An 18,043-nucleotide genomic window follows, 5' to 3' on the forward strand; every position below is an offset into this window, starting at 1 on the left:
CGCCACTGGCACACAGCCCCCGGAAAGCTGGAAATGTGGCCCTTGAGCTAAGAACACTTCCTCCCCCCTGCACTAACCTATCAGCAGAGACCCAAAGCAGACGAGGGGCGAATCCAGGCCAAGCCCACCAAGCAAGAGAAACAGGAAAAAGACCAAAGAAGGCCCACACTTCAGGGTCAGCGGCAACGGGGGAGGATTCCTTCCCAGCCACACATGCGGCAAATGTCGTGCCTTCTGTTCGGCACAAGGTTCGCCCACGGAGTCTCCCTAAAAGGAATTTCACGCGCACAAAAGACCTGCCAGGCATCCTGCCGCTTTCCGTGGAAGTCCTCGATGCCTAAGACACCTCGCTTCCCGGGGAGGAACAACAAACGCTGCCCCCACCTCCGGAGAAGGACAAAACGCACTGTGTCCCCCAACCGCTGGCCAGGTTTATATTTTGCTACAGAACATTCCGCAAGCACCTCTCCTAGGGAGCCAAAAATACCACAGAAGTGGCCATTTCTTTAAAAATCAGCCTGCCTGAGGCATCTGATACAGTCTGCCCAGTGACAGAGCTGGCCTTGCCAATGTCCTAGACTAGATTAAGGTTACCTGTTTTATCTCCCAGAGGAACTTTGAGTCTTCCTGTTGTGTTGGCATTTGGCAGGTTTATTTGTTCTCTGCGGGGGTCTAACACTCAGCTCCCTTCCACGGGTAAAACACATAAAGCAAGACAGCTCTGTTCACATGTAAATTGTGGCGGCCCTCAGTTTGGAGTTGGTGATCAGGGACCTTAGAACCCCAGTGTCTTAAAATCTGACCCTTGAGCCTATAAGCTAGCACATTCTGTCAGCTCGCAGGGACCTGAACTTTCTTATGCCAGCCTGACTGGAGCAATGCTTCCTCTTGGGGTCCCAGTTGCCATGACTTGGTGCCAGGATGTTGGCAAAGATAGAACGATGCCAGAAGGCCAAAGAACACAAGAAAAGCATGTTGGATCCTGTTCTCACAGTAGCCACACAAATGCCTGTGGGGAAACCTGCATGCGAGGCCTGAGTAGAAGATCACTCTCCCCTCCTGTAAAGGTAAAGGGACCCCTGACCATTAGGTCCAGTCGCAGACGACTCTGGGGTCGCGGCACTCATCTCGCGTTACTGGCCGAGGGAGCTGGCGTACAGCTTCCGGGTCATGTGGCCAGCATGACTAAGCCGCTTCTGGCGAACCAAAGCAGCGCACAGAAATGCCGTTTACCTTCCCGCTGGAGCGGTACCTATTTATCTACTTGCACTGCGTGCTTTCGAACTGCTAGGTTGGCAGGAGCAGGGATAGAGGAACGGGAGCTCACCCCGTTGCGGGGATTCGAACCACCAACCTTCTGATCGGCAAGCCCTAGGCTCAGTGGTTTAGACCACAGCGCCACCCGCGTCCCCAAGATCACTCTCCCCTCCTGTAGTTTCCAGCAATTGGTATTCAGAAGTATTACTGCCTCCAAGCATGGAGGGCAGAGCATAGTCATTGTGGTGAGTAGCCACTGACAGGCCTCTCTCCTCCATGAATTTGTCCAATCTTTTAAATTCACCCAAATTGGTGGCCTTCCCTGGCTCCTGAGGCAGCGAGTTCCACAGAGTAACTATGCACAGTTAGAAGGTAAGAGCTTTGCTGCATCACATCAAAAGTCTATCTAGCCCAGCGTCCTGATCCCACGGCAACCAACTAGATTCCTATGAAAAGAGCACGGTTACAACATTGCTCTCCCACTCCTGTTAACTTACTGGCGTAGGGCACCTTCTTCGCAGTGTTAGAAACTCACGATATATATAAGCTAGGCGCCCCACGGCATCCTAAACCTACATAGATTACGGTCGCCACAATGGAATGTCTGGGGCTGGACTAGAGGGCCCTTGGGTTCCCTTTCAACACTACAATTCCATAATGCTATGATCTCGACGACATTGATAGACTGTAGCTTACTCCAGCAATAGTTCACTTGTCCCGGAATGCAAGAAGGAGAATCACACACAGGGGAAACGGAAGTGGTATTAACTGTGGACCGAGGCAGAGGTTTTCTAAAGTGTGGTTGCCACAGAAAACTCCACATAGTCACAACCAGATTTTGAACACTGCTTCTTTGCCTCTGCCATCTGCTCGTGGGACATTCACCCATGTTCCCACATTCTAATCTCTCTCCATACATATTTCTTTTCTTGTCTCAACTACCCAAAGAACTCAAAATGACCTGTGTGTCTCCCCCTTTATCTTCATGACGACCTAGCGAGGTGGGTTAGGCTGAGAGATGGGGGACAGACCCAGAAAGCTTTGCAGCCGAGCAGGCATTTCAACCAGGGTCTTGCTGGCCTGGCTGCAACCCGCTAACCACTACAACACACCGACCAGAGTGGAGATATCAAGGGCAACATGAGTTAATGATCTACAGTATGTTGAATCCTATCTCAGAACCTGAAAACGTTGGCCTGATTGACCATCTCCTTCTATCCAGGTCTGTGAACCCATGGGCACCTGCCAGAGGGCTGTCATGTCCCCCTGCCTCAAGTTCCCAATGCTGGCCTGAACATGGATCTGATTCGGATAACACACCTGTCAACCCACTGGAGGAGAGACCCTTCGACAACAGCCCCTTCTACACTGACCAGGCCTGAAGATGTGGCTTTTGCATATGAGGATGATCCCCATGCAGAATCTCCTGTGATTGAATAACAGGCTACAGGCCCTTTAAATATTGCCAATAGCTCTCTGGGGTCAGGGCAGGGGGGCAGAGCTACTGGAAAGTCAAACCCTGCTAGCCTTTCAAAGGCTTCGGATGACCCTAAGCCTTCTGCTGAGACAACATCTCCCCAAGCTCAGCACGCAGGGCCCAGTGGGAGCTGTCCGTGGTCCTGATTTGCCTCACCTTACCACACCCCTGGACAAGGCTCTGGTTATTGATTGCCCCTCTCCCTGTGGGCCCAGGCCCCAGCAGAACAGGAGAGGTGCCATTCATTTCCCTCATCTGGGGAAGACTAGCCTTCCTGCCTCCAGATTCCCCCCTGGCAAAGCTGGCCTTTTGCAGGGGACGAACCCTAGCTAACTGTTTGGGAATTATGGTCAGTACACCTTTGATCCTTGCAAGGTGTTGAAGAGTGGAAAGGTAGCTAATCAATAGCAACTCTGAGAGGGAATAAGGGGCACTGGGGTGGCAGGAGGGCTGGAAAGGAACAGATGGCGATGAGCCATCTCCCTGAATTTGTGTAGGTGACATCTCTCTCCCCACCCCACCTCTCCCCTCTCTCTCCTCCTTCCAGAAACATGCAGCCCCCAGCCGAGGTGGGATGGAGTGTGAGAAACGGAAATTTCACATCCAATGTGTTATCCCCTTTACTACCAGCAGCCAGACGTAAACGGGTTCATTAATAATCCCTCCCTCGCCCTGAGCGTTGCATAAAAGCAGTGGTTTTGCAAAAAAAAGGGGGGTGGAGAATGGTTTCTCCCTCTTCCACCCCCAGCCTGCTTTGCAATATCAAGTCACCTCAGCAGCATCTCCCTGTCTGCCGAAATCTTGGGCTAGGGAATGGTCTCCTTCAACCCCACCCATTCCCTGATTTCCCACCCTACACAAATATTCTCTCTCTAGGATTCTACCATGGAAAGGAAATAGGGGGGAAATTGAGTGAGAGCAGGGGCGGGGGCACTCCAAAACACTGTCACTATCTGCCATGATATTGTCTGGCCTATTGCTCCTAAAACCACCTTTGCACAGATAGTCTCGAGTCTTGTAGATCTGCCTCGGAGAGAGGCCAGCCCTGTTAAAAGCGTCAACGAGACCACTTTTTTCTGCCACCAGCCCTTAGGTTGAGAGTTTTGCTTCGCTGTTCTTGAACAGAACCTTCCCTCCAGTGTTTCCAGAGCTCCTAAAGTTCAAAATAAAAATACATATACTCATATGCAAAAGGGGAACACACAGCCCCTTTTCCTGTCAGTCTGTAGTCCTCAAGTAAACATTTGCTATAGGCTTTTCGATATCGAGGCCTTCTCATTGGAAATCTTACTGAGGAGAGGGTTGGTGTGGGGAGAAAGCCCCTCTTTAGGCCTGGTCCTCCCCAACAGGCCAGTGGGTTGTGGGAGTCTGTGCCACGACTGGGCCAATCCAGACGGCAGGTTTATGCAGCTCCACACAAACAAGTGCATGTCTATTTACATGCCTTTCCTTTCATGTAGAAATCTAGCTGATCAGGATGAAGGTGGAGTTTCATGCCTTCTCCTTGGCATGGGATGTACAGAGAACATATTTATTGCACGCAAGGTAATTTTTGGATGGAGGAGCCACCCCATCAAGCAAGCTTAGTTTGCAGCCTTTGTGGAGGTACAATCGAGGTAGAGGGACTCAGAAAGCCACCTTACACTGGGTGAGACCTCTGCCCATCTTCCTCAGTATTGTCTACACTGACTGGCAGCAGCTCCCCAGGATTTCAGGCAGGGGTCTCTCCTGCCTGTCAATGTCACAGGCTGCACCTGAGACCTCTTGCATGCAAAGTAGATACACTACCCCTGAGCTGTGGCCCTTCCCCACCTCATAAGCTACATGTGAGAACTAGGCCAAACCCGAATAGGCCAAACTGAGGGGCAGAGCATGAGACTTTTAATCTCAGGGTCGTGGGTTCGAGCCCCACATTGGGCAAAATATTCCTGCACTGCAGGGCATTGGACGAGATCATTCCCGTGGCCCCTTCCAACTCTAAAACGATTCAATGATTCTAGGTCGGAAATCTTCCCACTGACAGTGACCCCCCAACAGCCAGCGGACTTCCCAGACCCAAGAACAGCTGAGCCTTGCCAATCCCAGTCCTGCCTGCTCAGAACATCTCATGCTTGGCCTACCTGGATGGGAGCAGTGCTGAAATGGATCTTGCGGTTGGGGGCGGCCTCCTCCTCTTCCGACAGCCCGGCGATCTCCATGCAGCTGGATTCCGGCGCGTACAGTCCATCGGCGTCTTCGTCTTCATCCAGCCCGCTCCCTCCCGAATCCTCCCCCAACCCGCTGTAGGCACTGATGTCCACCAGGTCGGCCTCGGAGAAGTCCTCTCTCTTCGACTCGTCGCACAAGTCATTCTCCTCCGGCCCTTCCGCCTTGGCCCCTTCCTCGCCGAAAGCGTCCCCCAGAGGGTCTGGCGTCTCCAGGTGCCTCTCGCCACCCGGCCGGCCGTTCTCCAAGGCGGCGTGCACCGTGACCTCGGCCTGGATCACCTCTGCCCGGTTCGCCTCGGCAAGCCCCTTGGAAGCGGCCTTGCTGCGCTCTTCGGCAATTGCCGCCGCCACGGCCACCTCGGCCGCCTCAAACTCCTGCTCCGAGTCCCCGCTCTCCTCCACTTCCACGGGCTTGATCTTGCGCACCTCCTGGACCTTCTGGGGACGCAGGCCTCCCGCGTTGCCATCCCCAGGCTTCGCCGCTGCCCCTCCACCGGCGGGAAGTTTGGCCTGGCTCTTGTCGGCCTCGGGCAGCCTGCCTCTCGCCTGGAGAGCAGTAGGCCCGTCGCCGCTGCTGCTACTACTACTACTTCTCCCTTCCGCTTTGGCCCCTTCTGGGGCCTGAAGGAAAACCCTGGGCCTCTTGGGGACGATCTTGGAGTTGAGGGGCCCGACTTTCGCAGGGGCCTTGTGGAGGTTGTTCCTCAAGTCGGCCTTCTCAAAGACGGCGCTGAGCTGGCTGACGGTGGGCGACACGGCCTCGGTGTCCAGCTTGTCCAAGGACTCCGTGCTGCCGTTGAACCTCACCACCACGTCCAGCTTCCTGTCCTGGAATCCGGCCCTCTCCTTCCTCAGCAGAAGCTTGTTGCTAGTCTCCTTCTCCTGCAGGCTCCTCTCGAAGATCTTCCGAGTCTCCTGCAACTTGGAGAGCGGCTTGTCCGTCTTGGAATCAAAGCGGCTCACCCTCTCGGACACGCTGGTGCCCAGCTTCAGAAGGGCGCTGTGGTCCACGTTTTCGTTCAGGCTGCTGGCCCGGGGCAAGGACAGCCGCACGGGCTTCTCCTTCATCTTGGCCAGGTCCATGGCTCCCTCCCCGGCGGGGCCGGCAGTCCCCATCTGCAGGAACATGTTCTTGATCCGGTGGACGTTGGAGCCATACTTCTTGTTCCGGGCTTTCTTGGCCTCCTCGCTCTCGGCGTTGCCAAGGGCATCCTTGGTGGCTTTCAAGGCCTGGATGCCGGCTTCGTAGGCGTTCCGGTGAGGCGAGGCGCTCCGTAGGCTCCCTCCTCCGCCGCCGTTGTTGCCGCCGCCACCGCTGCTGCTGCTGCTGCTGCCACCAGGACTATTCTGGGGCTCAGTCTTCATCATGGTTCAGCGAATCTTCGGGTGTCGTGCACACCACATAGCCCCACGTTTGGTCCTCTTTCCACGCGCCCACCCTTCCTCCGATCCCCCTCCGAGCTGCCTCTTCCCAGACGAGCTGCGGCAGCGGATTCACATCGCGAGAAACAAGGGATGGAGGGGAAGAGAGGAGGTGGGGGGGGGGGGAGGCAAATGCACGCTTCTCCTTCTTCCTCCTACGACACGGCGTTCATTGTGTCAGGGAAATGTGGTCAGCGGGGGCGGAGGAGAGAACGTTTCCAAAAAAAGAGAGGTTTCTTTTCCTTACCGATGGTTACAGGGAAGCGCGACCCTTCAGGCTCGGATCAGCTCAGGCCCACTGTCGCCGGCTGCTCGGGTGCGTTACGCCTCCCCTTCATCCCTTTGCCTCCCTCTCTTCTTCTTCTTCTTCTTCTTCTTCTTCTTCTTCTTCTTCTTCTTCTTCTTCTTCTTCCTCCTCCTCCTCCTCTTGTTTCTGATCTTCCTCTCCTGGTCGCTCGCTCAGTCTTTGCAGCCCGGTGGTGGTGGAGACCCGGCGCTTCTGCGAACGGCGCAGCCTGTCGCTCCTTAAAAAAAATAAATTAAAAATATTATAATGATAAGGTTAGTGGAAGAGAGGAGGGGAGAGAGAGAAGGAGGGGGGGCAAACCCGAGAGAAAATTCCCGCTGGGTCTTAAAGAGATCAGATTCTCACCCCTCTCTCGCGCGCCTTGTCCACCCCCCTTTTTTTCTGCTGTGGCAGGAAAGGAAGCTAAGCGGCAGCCAGCGACGCGCTCTTCTTCCTCCTCCCCTTGCGCGTCCGCGCCGCCCTCCGCCCCCCTCGCCATTGAAAGAGAGAAAAACCCACTGAACTCATCCACCCCGTTGCAACAGGGAGGCAGACAGGCACGGCCATCCTATCCCTTTCCTCCCCCCCCCCGGCCGACGGATTATTAAAAAAATAACAGCGATCGATGCAACCCAACCCCTTCTTCCGCGCGTTTTTGCGCTAAAATGCAAAAGCGACGCGCGCCCCGCACTTGCTCCGAAATAGGATCAAGCGCGGCCGGGGAGATTTGCCACCCTGATCCGAAGCGCGCAGTTGGGGACGTGTAACCCCGGGATCGGGCTGCAGATTGTTGGGTGGGGGGAACAGATCCATCGGAGAGGAGAGAGCGCCCCGGGATGTTTGGCGGCGCTGCAAAAGCCGCAGGAACGGAAAGGGGACCTTTACGAGGCCGAACTGCAAATGTCACAGAATTAGGAGGAAGCTGGCTCGCTATTGTTTGGTGAAATTTTAGCTGGCCCTAATATAACGGTAGTGCTTGACCATGGGTTTTTTTTGGGGGGGGGTTAATTCTAATGGGCGGCCAACTCTTCCCCCCATTATTGCAAAAGATTGCAAAGATGCAACTGCTTAACTAGGTGCTCTTTAAAAAAAAGCGAACAAAAATATAAATATATAATGTGCCTCAACTAGTGAGAAAATATGATTTGTACTGAGGACCTCCATTCATAAGACAGCTATTCCAATTAGTGTACATGAAAACTTAGATTCTATACAATGTCTTGAAAGGACCTGAAACCCCAGTTTTCAAAACTCCCATTGTTCTAGGTGCATTTTGCGACAGGGAATTTCATTAGTGCGAGCAGTTTCTGAGCTCTGGACGTAGTACTGGGCCTAAGATTTCAGATGAAAACTGCAGAGTAGAAGGAAAGGAGGACCGTTTTCTGCCTCCCAGCTACTCTCTGAAAACTAGAGAAGAGACCCTCTTAAGAATATTAGGAGGGTGAGCAGGGGAAGGGCCAGACCATATGAAAAATGAACTTAACATTTGAAATATACTCAGAGTCAAGTGTGAATTTCATACTCTTTATTCAGCTCATAGTAGCAAGGAATGAGTCTTTTCCCCAAAACGCCTGCTATATATACATTATTTACACAATGGGCCCCACGTGATTGGCTAATTCTGGGATACTCCTGTAGGCCAATCAGGTTGCGGATTCACTTCCTCCAGGAGCCTGATTGGCTGCTCTTGCAGGCCAATCAGGTCGCAGATTCACTTCCACCTGGAGCTGGATTTGGTGGCTCCTGCGGACCAATCGGACTGCTGCATTCTGGATCCTATTGTTCTCGGACCAATCAGGCTGCTGCATTCTGGATCCTATTGTTCTAGGATTCAGCTCAGTACATAACACATTTTAGATGCAGTTCATTCATTATTCAGTTTTGTGTTCTTCTTATATATATAAAAAAGCGTGCCTAGACATTCCGTTGTTGTGCCCATAACCCTTGGCTTAAGGTGCCATATTTAGCTCCTAGCTTTCATATCTCATTTTCTAACACTGCTGAAATCGCCAGCTCCTCTAGCACAGTTTGCTATGTATTATCCTACTCCGAAATAGGCCATTGTAGCTAGCTTGCTTGGACAGTGGAAAACTGAGCTGATCCCAGTTTTTAACTGCTGTGTGTTTATCATGGACAATCCATTATCGAGAGCTTAGAATAGTAATGCTGTTACTGTTTCTCAGCCATTTGCTTGTTCATTCTCACAATCCCCCATGAGGTAGGCTGTGGGCAGCTTAGGGCAGCAAGGGGGGTTGGGAGTACAGTTTGTGGGTTTTATTAAGGGCCTACCATTCCCTGCATAACTGCAAAAATAAAAATAAAAAATGGAAAATTGTTTCTGCCACTGTGATTTTGGCTTTTGTGTAGTTTTTTAATGCACGTTTGTGTGTGTATGTCCAGTGCTTTGGTAATATATGTTTTTATGCAATTGCAGCAAAGAGGTATTTTTAAAAAATAAATAAATATGTTGAGCATTGACTGATAAATCTGAAATTGCTCACAGCATGGTGCCATGCAGAGCCCCATGAAGGCAGCTCCAGGTGGCCTCTGTATGACGAGAGTTTCTTTTGAAATAGCCTCCAGTTACCTCATAGACAATTACCTTTTTCAGAAAAAAAAACCCACAAAAAGCAAACCCCATTATTGTATGCATGTGGTCAGGGCCGGATTTAGGTTTGATGAGGCCCTAAGCTACTGAAGGTAATGGGGCCCTTTATATGTCCAGCTGTCCTTTGTCAACAACAAATCGTCACTGTTTTTTTGTGTTGAATATAGGCTATATGGTAATTTCTGGACCTAATAGGTATCTTAAGTCATTTGTACATGTTGACATGCAACCAGTCCATGCAGAATGTAGGCACCCTATATACAGGGCCGTCTCAAAGGGATCGTGCGCCCTGGCGCGACGATCCCTCGGCGCCCCCGGTGGGCCGCCTCTCCGCCCACCTCCCTCCCGCGCTGGCCGCCCCTCGGGAGGGGGGGTGGGCGAGCGGGGGATGGGGGCGTGGCGCTGCAAGCCGGCCACCCTCCGGCGCCCCAGCTGGAGCGCTGGGAAGGGCGCGCAAAGCCCCGCGCTGCTCCAGCGCCACGTCCATCATCCCCCGAGGGGCGGCCAGCGCGGGAGGGAGGCGGGCGAGCGGGGGATGAGGGGCGTGGCGCTGGAGCGGCGCGGAGCTTTGCGCGCCCTTCCCAGCACTCCAGCTGGGGCTCCGGAGGGTGGCCGGCATGCAGCGCCACGCCCCTCATCCCCCACTCGTCCACCTCCCTCCCGCGCTGGCCGCCCCTCGGGGGATGATGGACGTGGCGCTGGAGCAGCGTGGGGCTTTGCGCGCCCTTCCCAGCGCTCCAGCTGGGGCTCCGGAGGGTGGCTGGCTTGCAGTGCCAGGCCCCTCAGGGCGGGGGCAGGTTGGGGAGGGGGCGCCCGGTATGCCGGCGGGCTCACGGGGGCGCCCCTGGGGGGCCTGGCGCCCTGGTGCACCGCGCCACCTGCCCCTATGAATGAGACGGCTCTGCCTATATATAGAAAGGAGCAAACCAGTGATATTTTAGGGAGCAGGCTAGCAGGCGGGGCCCATGACTTACATCATAAAGGTAAAGGTACCCCAATAGGAGCCTACAAAACACTGTTGCTGTATGTAGGTTTTATTTTATTTGTTTTTTATCTTATATTTTGGAAATGTACATCCAGTGCTTTTTTCCCTTTAATTTTTTTGGGGGGGGCCAAGAGAGTGGGGCCCTAAACTATAGCTTGTTTAGCTTATACATAAATCTGGCACTGCATGTGGTCACATAATTTAAGATCTCTAGTGCTCACACAGTGCGTTCCAGTTACCTTGAGCGATTCCTGCTTGCCTGGGTGTGAACTACTCACGCCATGTGCAAGTGTTGTGGCAGCTATCCCAGACTCCTTTGCAACAAGGGCAGTTGTGCATAGGTCCCCGCATATTGCATCGCTGCCTTGATATTTTGGTCCGGGATGTTTCTTCAGCTCCTAGAGAACTGTCGCAGCCTGGGCTGACTTTCTCGGAAGCACTGGCAGATCCAGCAGCAAGTAGGTTGGATTTCTATTCTCTGTCTTCCCTGCTGAAGTCTGATCTTCTATACTGGCACAGATGCTTCCGCACTAAACACAGCTCCAACAGACTGATGGGAGCATTTGAAGATGACTTATACTGACTTATACTGAAGCTGACGCGGGTGGCGCAGTGGGTTAAACCACAGAGCCTAGGGCTTGTCGATCAGAAGGTCGGCCGACGGGGTGAGCTCCCGTTGCTCGGTCCCTGCTCCTGCCAACCTAGCAGTTTGAAAGCACACCAGTGCAAATAGATAAATAGGTACCGCTCCGGTGGGAAGATAAACAGCATTTCCGTGCGCTGCTCTGGTTCGCCAGAAGCAGCTTAGTCATGCTGGTCACATGACCTGGAAGCTGTACGCCAGCAATAATTGATATTTTGATTTATAGACATATTTATGGACATATTTTAAGCCCATTTTGCACACACACCCCTCGTCTGCGCCCCTGGCAGGGCCCCACTTCACCACCCCCTAGCTACGGCCCTGCTTCCTCTGTTTTAATCTGAAGTGTGTCCTTTATGAATCACAATGTAGGAGAGAATGGGGAGGGCATCATTTTTTAATCGAGTGCCTGCTCTGTTTATTATTATTATTATTATTATTATTATTCTGTTTATTAGTCACTTGCCATTTACGGTGCTTCTGAGCGACTTACACAAATTTAAGAGCATAAAGCAGGCATAGGCAAACTCGGCCCTCCAGATGTTTTGGGACTACAACTCCCATCATCCCTGACCACTGTGTCCTGTTAGCTAGGGATGATGGGAGTTGTAGTTCCAAAACATCTGGAGGGCCGAGTTTGCCTATGCCTGGCATAAAGCATAACAAATCCAAAGGAGCAATATGTTGTGATTTTAAAAAAAATACATCCAATGACCCAGTACAACAGCAAGATAAACATGCAATGCATCGACAGCAGAATCAGCATCATCTGTCAGATGTCTGGGAGAATATGCCAGAGGATCCTCACCAGCTTAGTAATATATAATATTACTGATATATTACACTATAATATAATATAATATAATATAATATAATATAATACTAATATATAATATATAATATAATACACACACCTAACTATGTTCTGCTTAGAGAAGACCTATTTAAATTAATGGACCTACATTTGTTAGGTCCCTTCATTTCAATGGGTCTCCTCTGAGTATCATTGGATACAACCAATCGGGCATCCTTTCAATTTCACGGCCTTTTCACATATTAAGGAGCAGCAGAGCCAAGTTTCCCACTGCAGGTAGATACATTCATCAGGCTGCAGTCCACCAACAAGTAAATTTGTAAATGTATGTTGCCATTGGTTCCCCCTTTAGGAACTTTCAAGGGCAGCTGTTCTGCAACCTCTCTTGGCAGCTTCCCCTATGACTGCGCCGATTTTAGTGACACCCCCCCCCCACCTCCCGACTGTTGAACCTCAGCCCGACTTTTCTGTAGTCAAAACAAAATAATAAATTAAAAAATTCCTTCCAGTGGCACCTTAGAGACCAACTAAGTTTGTTCTTAGTTAGTCTCTAAGGTGCTACTGGAAGGAATTTTTATTTTATTTTTTATTTTGTTTTGACTATGGCAGACCAACACAGCTACCTACCTTTTAACTCGATTTTTCTGTTGTTTATATCCATCGACCAGTCTTTTCCTAACCTGGGAGCCCTCAAAATGCTTTGGAACTACAACTCCCATCAGCCCGTGCTGGCTGGGAATGATGGAGGTTGTAGTCACAAAAAACTGGAAATTTGGGGAAAGCTGTGATTAACCATCCTAAAGTGAAAGCCAGCCATGTGTGGAAGCAGACTGCCCTCACAAGCAGAGCAAGTATTGTTGTTGTTCAGTCGTTCGGTCGTGTCCGACTCTTCGTGACCCCATGGACCAGAGCACGCCAGGCACCCCTATCCTCCACTGCCTCCCGCAGTTTGGCCAAACTCCTGCCAATCGCTTCGAGAACACTGTCCAACCATCTCATCCTCTGTCGTCCCCTTCTCCTTGTGCCCTCCATCTTTCCCAACATCAGGGTATTTTCTAGGGAGTCTTCTTTTTTCATGAGGTGGCCAAAGTACTGGAGCCTCAACTTCAGGATCTGTCCTTCCAGTGAGCACTCAGGCCTGATTTCTTTTAGGATGGATAAGTTTGATCTTTTTGCAGTCCAAGAGACTCCTCCAGCACCAAGTATACTCGATATATTTAAATCAACCTACACACACACACACACCCCACGAAGAATCCTGGGAACTTTAGTTAACCCCCCCAGAACTACAATTCCCACCGTGCTTCTTTGGATGGGTACTTTAAATGCTTGGTGTGTACGCAACCCCCAGTGTACAAGAGCCTGTATATGAAGAGAGGGGAAGGGTTATTAATGGTTTGCTCCTAAGGATCACAGTGCACCCCAAGCTTGCACCGTTTCCCCACAAGCTGAAGAAAACTGATGCCTGCAGCAGGTCCCCTTCAGCTCGTACAGCAAGCTCTGGGGATCTGGGTCGTTGCTTCTTGTTGGGAAAATATCGATCCCCAGCAGCACGGGGATTGTGCGGCGCGGCCAAAGCAAGCAAACAAGCGAGCCCCCCCCCCCCCCCCTGTCAGCCACAGAAGCGCCCATCACCTCCGAGGCTACGCAGAGATGCGGAGGGCACAAGGACCCTGCGGGACATGGCTGAGCAAAGCTTCCCTCCCAGGCTACGCGGTTTCCTGCATCTTTTCCCCCTTTTTTGGCGTGTGCGCAAAGCAGCCCTCTTTCCCGTTTCCTCTTTTGCCCTTATCAGCTGCTGCAGATTCTCCAACAAGAGTCGAGGAGGACGCATCAATTTTCTCCATACACACACACGAGCTGGAGCCAGTTATTTTGGCTGACTGCACCTTTAAAGCACAAAGCACATTCCTCCAACCCCCCCCCAAAGAATTCTGGGCGCTGTAGTTTACTAAGGGTCGCTGGGAATAGTAACCCCGTGAAGGGTAAACCACAGTCCCCATAATTCTTTGAGGGAAAGGCTCTGCTTGCTCGGGGATGTGGTTAGGGCTCCTTCTTCCTATAGCTCTCGAAGCTCAGAAGGGCCTGAATGTTCACCTCCCTCCATTTCCAGAATGCTTTTGGAAGCGGCGAAGTGGAAGGCACTCTGCACGCACTCAGAGGCGCTCACTTCTAAATTACTGTTTCATAAGTACCAGGTGCCTTGAGATTGGGGACGAGAGTGATGTGGAAATTGGAAAGGCGCAGAACTTGTCAGTTTGGTCACTTGCATAATTTCTCCCTCTCTGCCACATGGCCTCTGGTTACAGTAGTACCTCGGTTTACGAACTTAATCCATTCCGGAAGTCCGTTCTTAAACCGAAACCGTTCTTAAACCGAGGCGTGCTTTCCCTAAAAAGGCCTCCCGCCGCCGGTGCCCTTCCACCGTTCGGATTCCGTTCTTAGACCGAAGTAAAGGTTCGCAAACCGGGACACTACTTCCGGTTTTGCGGAGTTCGTAAAACGAATCGTTCGTAAACAGGGCTGTTCTTAAAACGGGGTGCCACTGTATATTCCCCTGGTGTGCCTTGCATCCCTTTCTGCTGGCTCACCCTTCTCTCCTTCTCACCATTTCCCACTATGTATGTTTCTCTTCTTACATAAAGGTCTGCTCAAAATTCTGCAAAAAAAAAAAAAAAAGTGACAACGCGATTGCCATGCAAAAAAAATCCCCAGGTGGGTGGAAGTCATGTATCGCAAGCCCCTGCTGCACACATTGCACAGGAAATGTGAAAGAGGAAATGCAAACCGCAGATGCTTTCACTGGCACTTCCTCTCTCTTTGCCACCGCTTCTTGAACACCCAAAGCCACAGCAGACACACATGACGGGGAAAGAATCCATGTGACAGAAGGAGAAACTGCCACTTCTCAAAGCTACGGCTGGTGCCTTCCCAATTTCCACCTCACTGAGGACTAGGAGCATAAGTAGAGCCTAGTGGAGCAGACATGACTGAGGACACAGGCGGGCATGAAATCTGAGTTTATATATATATATATATATATATATATATATATATATATATGCAAATTTAGAAACCACCACAACCATTTTAATAGATATGCAAACAATACATCATGCATACCCCCTGCAGCCAACATTTCTCCAATGAAAATAGGGACGTCTCAACCAATAATGATAATTGTACTATTTATATCCCACACATTTTACTGGGTTGCCCCAGCCACGCTGGGCGGCTTCCAACATACAGTGGACCTTGGGTTACGAACTTAATTCGTTCCGGAGGTCCGTTCTTAACCAGAAACTGTTCTTAACCTGAGTTGCGCTTTTGCTAATGGGGCCTCCCACTGCCGCTGTGCCGCCACAGCATGATTTCTGTTCTCATCCTGGGGCAAAGTTTGTAACCCGAGGTACTACTTCCGGGTCTTGGAGTTTGTAACCCAAAATGTTTGTAACCCAAGGTGTTTGTAACCTGAGGTACCACTGTCTGTATAAAAACACAATAAGACATTAAACAACCTTCCCCATACGGAATTGCCTTCAGATGGCTCTGGGGTCAGTTAACTCCATACCTTCCAGCCTTTCTCCAATGAAAATAGGGACATCCTAAGGAAAAGTGAAGAGGAGGGCACAAGGAGAAGGGTACGACAGAGGATGAGATGGCTGGACAGTGTTCTCGAAGCTACTAACATGAGTTTGGCCAAACTGAGAGAGGCAGTGAAGGATAGGCGTGCCTGGCGTGCTCTGGTCCATGGGGTCACGAAGAGTCGGACACGACTGAACGACAGAACAACAAGGAAAAGTGGAACATTCCGGGATCAAATCAGAAACCGGGACGGCTTCTCTAAATCTGGGTCATTCCCTGGAAAATAGGGACATTTGGAGGGTCTGTACATCTCTCCCTAACAGGGAAGCCTATGACCGAGTGACCTATCTGCTGTCTTCTGGATTGCCCTCTGCAAAGTAGGCCACCCAAACTGTATCATGAATGCAAAGGCTTGCTGGATAGAGACCACGCCGTCACCCTGCCTGGAATCCCCTGTTGCATCCTGCGCACTCACCCACAACGACGTCTCTGGCGGTGCAGCAGTGTCCAGACAGCGTCCTGCTGCTAAACGTGGGTGATTCCGTGGCAGCCGACTGTGCGTTCAACCTCCGCATGGGCTTGTAGGTCATGAGGGGAAATGCCTGGGGCACAAGGCTCTTAGAATAGCCTTACGTTAGGATTTAGGTGTGCTAATCCAGGCCTGGAATAGAACGGTGCTACATGGAAGGGAGCCGGCCCACCTGGTGTTGTTACCTGTAATACACCTGCCTCTGCTGCTGAGCTGGCTGGCTATTTCTAGCAGGGCCTTACAGAGGAACTATTGACCCATATTGACTTTCCAGGAAGGCACCATCTTAATACAGGTGCTGGAGGTTGTTGTAAGAACAAGAGGAGACATGGGAGCAGGGTCCAAGATGCTCAGATCACTGCTACCAGACCCTCCCAATTTGTGATGTAATTCTAATGTATGGAGGGGTGGTCTTGAGCTGGAGGGGGGCAATTTCAAAAGTTTATATAGGAATATTGCTTGCAAGACACCCTGCTGCAGCAGTTTCTAATAAAGGGCTATCGCCTTGCTTTGGGAGATTCTGTATCGTCTCTATTTATTCATAAGTGCTCTTGAGAGGAGGGGAGCCCTACTAAGGCTCTCCCCCGGGTTTGTGGACTCCCTTCTGGGGTTGAACCTAATTTTTATAACAAGGTTTAATGTCAAAAATACCTGGTTGAGGCTTATAATGCGAGACATATATTATTTTCGGTCTGAAGTGGTTGTGTCTTGTCAGAATCCTTGATATTTACAGGTGTTTGGGTACAATTTAACAATGACAACAACAACAACAACAATTTATTATTTATACCCCACCCATCTGGCTGGGTTTCCCCAGCCACTCTGGGTGGCTCCCAACAGAATACTAAAAACACGACAAAACATCAGACATTAAAAACTTCCCTAAACAGGGCTGCCTTGAGTTGTCTTCTAAAGGTTCTATAGTTACTCATCTCCTTGACATCTGATGGGAGGGCGTGCCACAGGGCGGGCACCACCACCGAGAAGGCCCTCTGCCTGGTTGCCTATAACTTGGCTTCTTGCAGTGAGGGGACCGCCAGAAGGCCCTCGGAGCTGGACCTCAGTGTCTGGGCTGAACAATGGGGGTGAAGACGCTCCTTCAGCTATACTATATGCCTCTCCTATGAGAACTAATGTAGGGCAACAAAGGTGGGTTGTGCCTCTCCTACCATCCTCTTGAGCCTGGAAGAATGAACATCTAAAATGCAGTAGTCTGAAGACTTCACTGCCCTTGCTACATCCGAACATTTCCCCTGTCAATGGCAATCTTCTGTGGACAGCTATTCAGACATCTTGTACTGATTTATACATTTAAAATGAATGCATTTAAAATTATTTTGTTTTCTTCTTTCTTCTTCTTCTTTCTTCTTCTTCTTCTTCTTCTTCTTCTTCTTCTTCTTCTTCTTCTTCTTCTTCTTCTTCTTCTTCACATTTGTCTCCCACCTTTCCTCCAAGGAGCTCAAGGTGGCTTAACTGATTCTCTTGCCTTCCCATTTCATCCTCACAACCAGTGCTTTTTTCTTTAAAAATGTTGGGGGGGGGGTACAGAAGAAGAAGAAGAATCACTACCCTAAGGAGTCTTTATCACTACCCTAAGGAGTCTCAAAGCGGCTAACATTCTCCTTTCCCTTCCTCCCCCACAACAAACACTCTGTGAGGTGAGTGGGGCTGAGAGACTTCAGAGAAGTGTGACTAGGCCAAGGTCACCCAGCAGCTGCATGTGGAGGAGCGGAGATGCGAACTCGGTTCCCCAGATTACGAGTCCACCGCTCTTAACCACTACACCACACTGGTACAGTGGTACCTCTGCTTAGAAACTTAATTCATTCCGGAGGTCCGTTCTTAACCTGAAACCGTTCTTAACCTGAGGTGCCATTTTAGCTAATGGGGCCTCCTGCCACTGGCGGAGGAAGAGGAGTGTGGGGGGAGTGCACTGCCCCCGTCAGCGCGATCCCAGTAGGGTGCCATCATGGCTGCTCCCCCACCCGCGCTGGGTGCCACGCCCCTGCAGGTGGTGTGCCACACCCCTGCGGCCGCCCCGCCCCACCCCCGCTTGCTCTCTGCACACACACCCCCCGGTGCTGGAGCATGAAGCTCCGCCACTGCCTGCTGCTGCGCCACTGGCGCACGATTTCTGTTCTCATCCTGAGGTAAAGTTCTTAACTTGAGGTACTACTTCCAGGTTAGCGGAGTCTGTAACCTGAAGTGTTTGTAACCCGGTGTACCACTG

The 18,043-nt window shown here is 51.1% G+C and overlaps 1 protein-coding gene and 1 long non-coding RNA gene across 2 annotated transcripts in view; both read right to left on the bottom strand.

Annotated features, from left to right (window-relative positions):
• PPP1R9B (protein phosphatase 1 regulatory subunit 9B) overlaps positions 1 to 6,741 on the bottom strand; it is a 67,845-nt gene extending 61,104 nt beyond the window's left edge. Inside the window, exon 1 of the mRNA XM_033168115.1 lies at positions 4,855 to 6,741. Within this exon, the coding sequence (XP_033024006.1) occupies positions 4,855 to 6,309 (1,455 nt within the window). The 5' untranslated portion in view covers positions 6,310 to 6,741. The remainder of the gene's footprint in view (positions 1 to 4,854) is intronic.
• A 69-nt stretch (positions 6,742 to 6,810) lies between these two features.
• LOC117057274 lies at positions 6,811 to 7,128 on the bottom strand. The gene is made up of 2 exons (XR_004427823.1): positions 7,016 to 7,128; positions 6,811 to 6,887 (listed from the first exon to the last, which is right to left on the bottom strand). It is a non-coding gene; the product is annotated as an uncharacterized LOC117057274 (long non-coding RNA).
• Positions 7,129 to 18,043: the final 10,915 nt, after the last annotated feature.

This window comes from Lacerta agilis, chromosome 14, assembly GCF_009819535.1.
Source record: "Lacerta agilis isolate rLacAgi1 chromosome 14, rLacAgi1.pri, whole genome shotgun sequence".
Lineage (NCBI taxonomy): Eukaryota > Metazoa > Chordata > Lepidosauria > Squamata > Lacertidae > Lacerta > Lacerta agilis.